The sequence below is a fragment of the Oncorhynchus mykiss genome, chromosome 8 (genome assembly GCF_013265735.2).
Source record: "Oncorhynchus mykiss isolate Arlee chromosome 8, USDA_OmykA_1.1, whole genome shotgun sequence".
Lineage (NCBI taxonomy): Eukaryota > Metazoa > Chordata > Actinopteri > Salmoniformes > Salmonidae > Oncorhynchus > Oncorhynchus mykiss.
Window position 1 is genome coordinate 16,621,729 of NC_048572.1, and position 10,424 is coordinate 16,632,152.

Consider the following 10,424-nt stretch of genomic DNA (forward strand, 5'->3'; position numbering starts at 1 on the left):
CTGTCCAACATCACTACTCTGGACGGCTCTGACTTAGAATACGTGGACAACTACAAATACTTAGGTGTCTGGTTAGACTGTAAACTCTCCTTCCAGACCCATATCAAACATCTTCAATCCAAAGTTAAATCTAGAATTGGCTTCCTATTTCGCAACAAAGCATCCTTCACTCATGCTGCCAAACATACCCTTGTAAAACTGACCATCCTACCAATCCTCGACTTTGGCGATGTCATTTACAAAATAGCCTCCAATACCCTACTCAACAAATTGGATGCAGTCTATCACAGTGCAATCCGTTTTGTCACCAAAGCCCCATATACTACCCACCATTGCGACCTGTACGCTCTCGTTGGCTGGCCCTCGCTTCATACTCGTCGCCAAACCCACTGGCTCCATGTCATCTAAAAGACCCTGCTAGGTAAAGTCCCCCCTTATCTCAGCTTGCTGGTCACCATAGCATCTCCCACCTGTAGCACACGCTCCAGCAGGTATATCTCTCTAATCACCCCCAAAACCAATTCTTTCTTTGGCCGCCTCTCTTTCCAGTTCTCTGCTGCCAATGACTGGAACGAACTACAAAAATCTCTGAAACTGGAAACACTTATCTCCCTCACTAGCTTTAAGCACCAACTGTCAGAGCAGCTCACAGATTACTGCACCTGTACATAGCCCACCTATAATTTAGCCCTAACAACTACCTCTTTCCCAACTGTATTTAATTAATTTATTTATTTTGCTCCTTTGCACCCCATTATTTTTATTTCTACTTTGCACATTCTTCCATTGCAAAACTACCATTCCAGTGTTTTACTTACTATATTGTATTTACCTTGCCACCATGGCCTTTTTTGCCTTTACCTCCCTTCTCACCTCATTTGCTCACATTGTATATAGACTTGTTTATACTGTATTATTGACTGTATGTTTGTTTTACTCCATGTGTAACTCTGTGTCGTTGTATCTGTCGAACTGCTTTGCTTTATCTTGGCCAGGTCGCAATTGTAAATGAGAACTTGTTCTCAACTTGCCTACCTGGTTAAATAAAGGTAAAATAAAAATAAATAAATAAATATGAGAAAACTGAGGATGGGTCAACAAAACAGTGACAGATTATTATATATGATTTTGAGTTCTTGCGGTCAATGTGCAGTCTACTAATTATTTGTAATTACGTTCCGGCCCCCTGACCATCCGCCCAAGAGAAAACTCCAGGCGTGTCCGTATAGCCCAGGGATCATCAACTAGACAGATGGTCAAGGGGCCGGAACATAATTACATAATTACAAATCATTTGTAGACTACAAATTGACCGCAAGAAGTCCAAACATATATAATAATTGACTAAAACAATCATTTCAAACCTTGCTTTCCCTGGGCTATACGGACACGCCTGGTGCCCAAATCGATTATGTTGGTTGAGCAGCTGAGAGTCAAATGTGGAGACGAATGTATTCGGTTCAGTCAGTCGTCCTGATGAGCCCTCCCAGCAAGTTTATGCTGGCAAGAAAATGCGCTAGTTAAAACGTGTAAAATAAAGTGAGGTTTATTTCTATGGGCGAGGGAGAAATAACTTGTAGTATTGGTCACCATCTGTATTTGGACATCATCTCCAATTTTTTCCATCCCAATACATTTTATTTAGAGTAGGATAGCAGCCATTACAGAATACAGATAAATAACTTGTAATATTGGCAGTAACAATTTGGATGTCACTGTGATAGGCCTGCAGATAAACACTGCTCAATGGGGAGAGTTTGCGCTGTAAGCAGGCAACACAACAACACCGGGCACACTAGTGTCCTTCACTCCCGCTTGCCGCATTAAGGAGATGGAAGTAGCTACATAGTGTAGCCCAGAGGTATCCAACCTTTTCTAGCATGAGAGCTACTAATGAAACATGTCGTGAGATACTCACTTTCTTCTAGCTTTCAAATAGGCATTATTCTCTTCTTTCCCCTGCAACTCTTCCCGGGTCCTTATTGTACAAGAGAAAGGAGTTCACTATGTTTTCTGTCAATATATCTGGTAAAATAATGGTTAATAAACAACTCTTAAGAGGGGCCCCATGAAATCTGTTATTTTTTCCCCAAATTATGTTTTAAATTTTCCCAAATTATGTTTTCAGATTTGTACTTTTCCTGGTCTTAGAATTTATATGTTTTTTTCACTCTCAAAATTACAACTGTTCATAGAGAAGAAACGAAATGAGATGTTTCAGAGTCCATGTTTATGCTTAAATCACACCAGAATACGAAAGAAAGCTAACAAATTAGAATTGTTTTTATGTAATTCCCCTTTAATGAGGAAGGTGCTGTCCAGTGTGCAGGACTAGCAAGGATTCTGTACTGCTGCTGCCCATTTCATGGCAAAGTTTGCAAATAATAGATCCAAATTATATACTTCTACATTACGTAATTTCGATATACTTCTAAGATGGTTATCACATCAACTGACTAGGCACGGAGTGATACACCACAAAGACAGACATGGGCAATATTGCTGGAAATTAATTGGCAGATTTTTTTCATCTGTCTTTAAATAGGCAAGTCAGTTAAGAACAAATTGTTATTTTCAATGTCTGCCTAGGAACAGTGCTGTCCTTGTTCAGTGGTAGAACGACAGATTTTTACCTCGCAATCTTTTGGTTATTAGTTCAATGCTCTAACCACTAGGCTACCTGCCGCCCCATATTGTGTTAGGTTAGGCTTTTTTTAACCAGGGATGGGAAAATGTCAATGCTGTGTTGATTAGATAGTAGCTGGGACCTTGTGGTGTCGAATAGCTTTTGAAGTCGGAGATTTCCGAGTTCCCAGTTGTTCTGAACGCGGCATGGGGAACTCTCGACTTCGGACTTCAGTGCGTTTAAAACAATTTGGAACTAGGAAAAAAACGACCTCCGACAGGATCGACTTGAATCGTCATCCAACTCGGATTTCCAACTCGGGCCTCTTTCTAGAGCTCCGTCTTTCCGACCTGAAGATCACTGACGTCCACTGAACTGACCTTGTATTTTTCAGAGTTCCCAGTTGTTTTGAACACGGCAATAGCCTCTCCCTGTGGAAAGTACCGGTCATGAGTATGACACCATCATACATGACGTAATTTCGAACATGGGAGATCTGCAATTTCCTGCTTTCGAAACCAATGGTTTATTTATTCACTGCTGCTACCTTTTCGCGGAGCACGCATTCGCGTTCACTTATAAACCAAATATAATGGCATTGTGTTATTCTATTAGCTACTAGTAGCAATTAACGTAATGTACGTTAAAACCGTGTTGCTCTCCTATCCTTTGTTTTGAAATAAGTGGGCGTGTGTTTCAGCTTCCCCTGAAATACAATCGGGAAGTTGTCCCGCGCCATTTCCATAGCTTCTACGCCATCTCGAAGATCGTGCTTCGAGTTACAAGATTACGTTATCAACATCGGTGTACTCTTCTTCAATTTATCAAAACCCCACTGCATCGAGGTTTTCGGGCCGACTTCAGTTCCACAATCTACGTACTAAATAACGTCGTCGTTAGCTGTTGATTGTTGTAGTAGTGAGGTGAACTAACGTCGTTGGCTAGCTGGTTAAAGTTAGCCTACTTACCACTTTCGAAAAAATTAAACTAGCTAGTTTCGTTGATGTGTCCTACCCTCTCCACTTTGAAGTCATGTTGGGCGAATCACTAATAAATATTGAACCAAATCTGGACAACGTTGAAAACAATAAGCCATCCATTTTGACTTCCTACCACGTCGGGGCAAGCCTAGGCAAAACAAGGCAAGCACTGTTGAAGAAAGGTGGGAGAAAATTGCGTTCAACAACGTCAGGGTTACAGCGGACACACCAACAACCGCGCCAAAAAACGCTGAGAAACAATCCCACACGGCTTGCAGACATCAACAACAATGTCGCAGCTTGTAAAGCCCCAAGTGCCGAACTCGCAACCCACCGGACCCAGGCGACTCTGCTGACCTGTCACCATCTAAAGCAGGGGACAAAGAAAGAGGTATATTATTCAGTTAATTTAGTGAAGTAGATGGAGTTTGTACATGTGGTTATTACTTTGTCCATTGTTAGTAAAACATTATGCTGCATTTATCCATGTAAACACACGCACTATGCAACGTGGAGTAATTTCCCCCTTTATGTTTAGGGCAAAAACATTTAAATGTACAAATTGATGTTAAGCCATTGTAAAATGGTGCGCTCACTAGATCAGGGTTTCCCAAACTTGGATCCAACCAAAACGACTTTGGGAAACTATGCACTGGGTGAATGACCACTTTAAAAAAATATATAACAATTTTAATAACGGGGTTGGGGAACGCTGTCAGCACGGCTGCTTCCCTTTAAATACGTCACTCATTGTTCCAAGCCACACCCACCAAACGGATCAAACATACCTCAAAGAATGTTGAACGGGTTGGGGGAACTTGTTCAGTGCAATCCGTAACATAGCAAACGTTTAATCGAACTGAACTTTCTTGAACAGACCATGGTATCTTTGGTGGGTGTGGCTTGAAGCAATGAGTAACATATTTAAACGGAAGTGGCCATGTTGACAGTGTTCAAAACCCCTCCCTGTTTTTCAAGTTGTTGTTCAGAACAGCATTGTTTCGGTTTAATTGAACGTTATGCACAAAAAAAATAATACGGAATGCAGCCCAATGACATAGGAATTTGGTACACATTGTACAATCAATGTTTATTAAAGGTTGGCCTGAGTAGATGTGCTACAGGTATTTAGGTTACTTGTTATCAAATCAAATGTATTAGTCACATGCGCCGAATACAACAGGTGTAGACCGTACAGTAAAATGCTTATTTACGAGCCCCTAACCAACAATTCATTTTAAAACAAAAAATGCAGATAAGAGAAAAGTAACAAGTAATTAAAGAGCAGCAGTAAAATAACAATAGCGAGACTATATACAGGGGGATACTGATACAGAGTCAATGTGCAGGGGCACTGGTTAGTTGAGGTAGTATGTACATGTAGGTAGAGTTATTAAAGTGACTGCATAGATCGGCAGGTTACCTTAGTGTTCTTGGGCACAGGGATTATGGTGGTCTGCTTAAAACATGTTGGTTTTACAGACTCGGACAGGGACAGGTTGAAAATGTCAGTGAAGTTATTTACCAGTTGGTCAGTGCATGCTCGCAGTACACGTCCTGGTAATCTGTCTGGCCTTGTGAATGTTGACCTGGCTAAAGGTCTTACTCACATCGGCTGCGGAGAGCGTGATCACACAGTTGTCCGGAACAGATGGTGCTCTCATGCATGTTTCAGTGTTATTTGCCTCGACGCGAGCATTGAAGTAGTTTAGCTCATCTGGTAGGATCCACACTGGGCAGCTCTCGGCTGTGCTTCCCTTTGTTGTCTGTAATGGTTTGCAAGCCCTGCCACATCCGACGAGTGTCTGAGCCGGTTTAGTACGATTCGATCTTAGTCCCTTATTGATGTTTTGCCTGTTTGATGGTTTGTCTGTCGGAGGGCATAGTAGGGTTTCTTATAAGCTTCCGGGTTAGAGTCCCGCTCCTTGAAAATGGCAGCTCTACCCTTTAGCTCAGTGCGGATGCTGCCTGTAATCTATGGCTTCTGGGTGGGGTATGTACGTGTGGTCACTGTGGGGACAACGTCATCGATGCATTTATTTATCAAGCCAATGACTGATGTGGTGCCATCAGAGGAATCCCGGAGCATATTCCAGTCGGTGCTAGCAAAACAGTCCTGTAGCTTAGCATCTGCTTCCTCTGACTGCTTTTTTTTATCTAGTCACTAGTGCATCCTGCTTTAATCTTTGCTTGTAAGCAGGTATCAGGAGTATATAATTATGGTCAGATTTGCCGAATGGAGGGAGAGCTTTGTATGCATTTCTGTGTGGAGTATAGGTGGTTCAGAATTATTTTTCCTCTGGTTGCACGTTTAACATGCTGATAGAAATTTGGTGAAACGGATTTAAGTTTCCCTGCATTAAAGTCCCCGGCTACTAGGAGCGCTGTCTCTGTATGAGTGTTTTCTTGTTTGCTTATGGTGGAATACAGATGAAAATTATCTCTGTAGGTAGTGTGGTCTCCAGTTTATCATGAGATACTCTACCACAGGTCAGCAATAGCTTGAGACTTACTTAGATATCATGCACCAGCTGTTTACAAAAATACCTAGTCCTCCGCACCTTGTCTTACCAGACACCGCTGTTCTATCCTGCTGGTACATCGTATAACCAGCCAGCTGTATGTTGATATTGTTGTCGTTCAGTCATGACTCCGTGAAGCATGAGATGTTAGTTTTTAATGTCGCGTTGGTAGTTTAATCTTCCGCGTATCTCGTCGATTTTATTCTCCAAAGATTGCACGTTTGCTAGCCGAATGGAGGGAAGTGGGGGTTTATTCGATCGCCTACGAATTTACAGAAGGCAGCCCGACCTTCGGCCTCTTTCTCGGCCTCCTCTTCACGCAGATCATGGGGATCGGGGCCTGTTCCCTAGAAAGCCGTATATCCTTTGCGTCGGGCTCAGAGTCATGAAAGAAAATAAAGGATTCTGCTAGTCCGTGGTGAGTAATCGCAGTCCTGATGTCTAGAAGTTGTTTTCGGTCATAACAGATGGTAGCAGCAACATTATGTACAAAAAACAAGTTGCAAATAAACAAACAAAAAAAACAATCGGCTGGGGGCACATAAAATGGCTGCCTTCTTCTCCGACGCCATCTTACGAAATGTTATGAAGGATTTCAACAATGCCTGCGACGTGCCAGTTCCTGAGATGTTTACATATCGCATTGACACCAAAAATAAATGATGGAACTGGAAATGATTTTTATGTTTGCTTAATGTTTGCTTAAGCGTTCTTCAGAGTAGAAACTATTTGCGTAACATTTAGAATGGTTCAGACCTTGTGAAACTGTAATGTTTGTTTCTCTTTCCTCCCAGCTGCTGAAGTCAAAAAATGGGAGAGTGGAGAGGGCCACAACACCAGGTGACCAGTCTGTCCACAACCTCGATAGACTCGATCAAGCTGCCCAAAATCTCAACACCCGGAGCCAAAGGAGCAGGCACGTTAATGCACCTTGCAATGCTCCCTCAGTACAGAAATATGACAACAGCTGCCACACAAAGCCCAATTCTGCTCCCTTTCAGCTCCTCCGTAGAGAGAAGAATCCCTTCAACTCAGTTAACAATGTCAAGATTGTGACTGTATCCCCAGCTGAGCTTGTACCTGAGGATGAGCTGAAAGACGGAGAGAAGATCTATGCTGGAGCTAAATTCAGCGAGCCCCCGTCTCCAAGTGTCCTGCCCAAACCACCGAGTCATTGGGTCGGCGAGACCGCCCCCCAACATTCCGACCACAGCCGAGAGCAAATTACGTTTCATTTGAAGTCTCTGCTGAAGGTTCAAGATAAACCATGATCTCAATGGATGGAAAATCTTATCAAAAAGATCCGTCTATACCTGATCAATGACAAATTTGGCACCGAAGAATTTGGACTCTGAAAGAACTGGAACAATAACTTAACAGCAACAGAATGTAATGAGTTTTTGATCTGTAATACAATTTCACATGTTCTGAGCAAGCGGCCTTGTTTTTGGGGGGATTTTTTATGAACTTGTGTAAATGTATATACTGTAAACATGTAATATAAGTGTATATTTTTCATGTTATTTTAACAGAAAGTATAGTTTTGTTACTGAAGCCTAAAAAAGATGTTCACCTTGAGCTGGTGCACTTACTGTTCCAATAATGGGCTGCAGTGCCCATTGGGACGTATTAAACGTAAGAAAGATTATCTTACAGATTTGCACAAGACTGACTGAACCAACACGAGTCACCACAATGGCAAGCAAGAATAGTTGTGTGAAGGTTTGGGGTTCTGTGAACTTCAGCCCACCAGTTGTGACTGCTATTGCCTTGAATGCACTGCAGGGAGGACCCACAATCTTCAGGGAACTCTCTGGAAGGACGGTCTTGAAGACGGTAACCTCGTCCCCAGGCTCAACGACAGAGGGAGCCAGCTGGGTGAACGACATCGAGAAGATGGAGTGACAAATGTGAGTCTCAAAATCAAAAATTCCCCCTCTGATGACGAGGACAACTGCCGCTGCAGGAAACAGACAAATTCAGCACGAGCACTGACTGAGTGCCCTTTGTTTTGAATCTCTCCAGCACTGACACATTTCTCTTTTTGTTTTTCCTTTTCCTTTCATTGGCCCCCTGATCACCAGTGTTGTTCCATCTAAAGCGCTGAGAATGTTTACCGGAAGAAAGATGAATGACATGGTCTTTTATTATTATGTAACACACATTTGACCCCTTCCCCCTAGAGCTAGGCAGCTGCTAGTTCTTGTTCCTTCACTCCGTGTCACACAAAAATGAAATTGTATTACTGTACCAAAGATTGAATTTTGTTTTTTGCAAATGTTCAAAATGTTAAGTCCAGTGACTAAATTTGTATACATCTTAAAGCAATACTCTCACTTTGCAATTAGAATTTTTTAAATTTTATGATGCATTTCATATCTAAATTGAAATTAAAATATTGGCTACCCCTTACATGTTTTCTGTCTGTTACCATTTGCCCTCACAAGTTGAAAATGCTAAGATGTCAGACTTCACAATGCCTGTCAGTCTCCCCACACGTTTATTGGTTTAGTAATCGAATAACATACAACATCAGGGAACTAGTACTCAAGTTTCAGCATTGATTGTAGTGGTTGCGGATAAATAACTTACACAACAGTGAAAAATGAACATGTAACACTATACCGAACAAAAATATAAACCCAATTTCAAAGATTTGACTTGAGTTTTATAGTTCATATAAGGAAATCAGCCAATTGAAAAATTAATTGGTCCCCTAATCTATGGATTTCACATGACTGGGCAGGGGTATAGCAATGGGTCCAGCTCTTATCGAATGTACTGTATACCTTGTCTCAACACAACGGATTGGCTCAAACGCATTAAAAAGGAAATACATTCCACAAGTTGACTTTTAACAAGGCACACCTGTTAATTAAAATGCATTCCTGGTGACTACCTCGAAGCTGGTTGAGAGAATGCCAAGAGTGTGCAAAGCTGTCAAGGCAAAGCATGGCTACTTTGAAGAATCTCAAATATATAAAATATTTTGATTTAACACTTTTTGTTACAACATGGTTCCATATGTGTTATTTCATAGTTTTGATGTCTTCACTATTCTAGAATGTAGAAAATAGTAAAAATAAAGAAAAACCCTTGAATGAGTTGGTGTAAAACTTTTGACCTGTAGTGTATATACAGTTGAAGTCGGAAGTTTACATACATTAAAAGTAGTTTTTCAACCACTCCACAAATTTATTGTTAACAAACTATAGTTTTGGCAAGTCGGTTAGGACATCTACTTTGTGCATGACAAGTAATTTTTCCAACAATTGTTTACAGACAGATTATTTCACTTTATAATTCACTATCACAATTCTAGTAGGTCAAAAGTTTACATACACTAAGTTGACTGCTTTTAAACAGCTTGGAAAATTCCAGAAAATGTCATTGCTTTAGAAGCTTCTGATAGGCTAATTTACATCATTTGAGTCAATTGGAGGTGTACCTGTGGATTTCAAGGACGACCTTTAAACTCAGTGCCGCTTTGCTTGACATCGTGGGAAAATCTAAAGAAATCAACCAAGACCTCAGGAAAAAAAGACTTCCACAAGTCTGGTTCATCCTTGGGAGCAATTTCCAAACGCCTGAAGGTACCACGTTCATCTGTACTAACAATAGAATGCAAGTATAAACACCATGGGACCACGCAGCCGTCATACCGCTCAGGAAGGAGATGTGTTCTGTCTCGAGATGAACGTACTAAGGTATGAAAAGTACAAATCAATTCCCAGAACAACAGCAAAGGACCTTGTGAAGATGCTGGAGGAAACAGGTACAAATGTATCTATATCCACAGTAAAACGAGTCCTATATCGACACAACCTGAAAGGCCGCTCAGCAAGGAAGAAGCCACTGCTCCAAAACCGCCATAAAAAAAGTCGGACTACGGTTTGGAACTGCACATGGGGACAAAGATCGTACTTTTTGGAGAAATGTCCTCTGGTCTGATGAAACACAAATGTAACTGTTTGGCCATAATGACCATCGTTATGTTTGGAGGAAGAAGGGGGAAGCTTACAAGCCGAAGAACACCATCCCAACCGTGAAGCATGGGGGTGGCAGCATCATGTTGTGGGGATGCTTTGCTGCAGGAGGGACTGGTGAAATTCACAAAATAGAAAGCATCATGAGGAAGACAAATTGTGGATATATTGAAGCAACATTTCGAGACATCAATCAGGAAGTTAAAGCTTGGTCGCAAATGGGTCTTCCAAATGGACAATGACCCCAAGCATACTTCCAAAGTTGTTGCAAAAGGGCTTAAGGACAACAAAGTCAAGGTATTGGAGTGGC

At 41.5% G+C, this 10,424-nt stretch overlaps 1 protein-coding gene across 1 annotated transcript; it reads left to right on the forward strand.

The window, feature by feature from the left end:
• The first annotated feature begins 3,114 nt into the window (after window positions 1–3,114).
• Window positions 3,115–8,540, forward strand: LOC110529497 (proline-rich nuclear receptor coactivator 1). Its single transcript, XM_021611734.2, has 2 exons — window positions 3,115–3,997; window positions 6,923–8,540. Exons 1-2 carry the CDS (start codon window positions 3,659–3,661, stop codon window positions 7,397–7,399), a joined length of 816 nt encoding a protein of 271 aa, XP_021467409.2. The 5' UTR covers window positions 3,115–3,658; the 3' UTR covers window positions 7,400–8,540.
• The last annotated feature ends 1,884 nt before the right edge of the window (window positions 8,541–10,424 follow it).

Excerpts from the sequence above, each read along its gene's own strand:
- LOC110529497 (XM_021611734.2), top strand. The coding sequence starts at position 3,659 with ATGTTGGGCGAATCACTAATAAATATTGAACCAAATCTGGACAACGTT. Across the intron at positions 3,998-6,922 it reads AGCAGGGGACAAAGAAAGAG|CTGCTGAAGTCAAAAAATGG; the intron begins GTATATTATTCA and ends CTTTCCTCCCAG.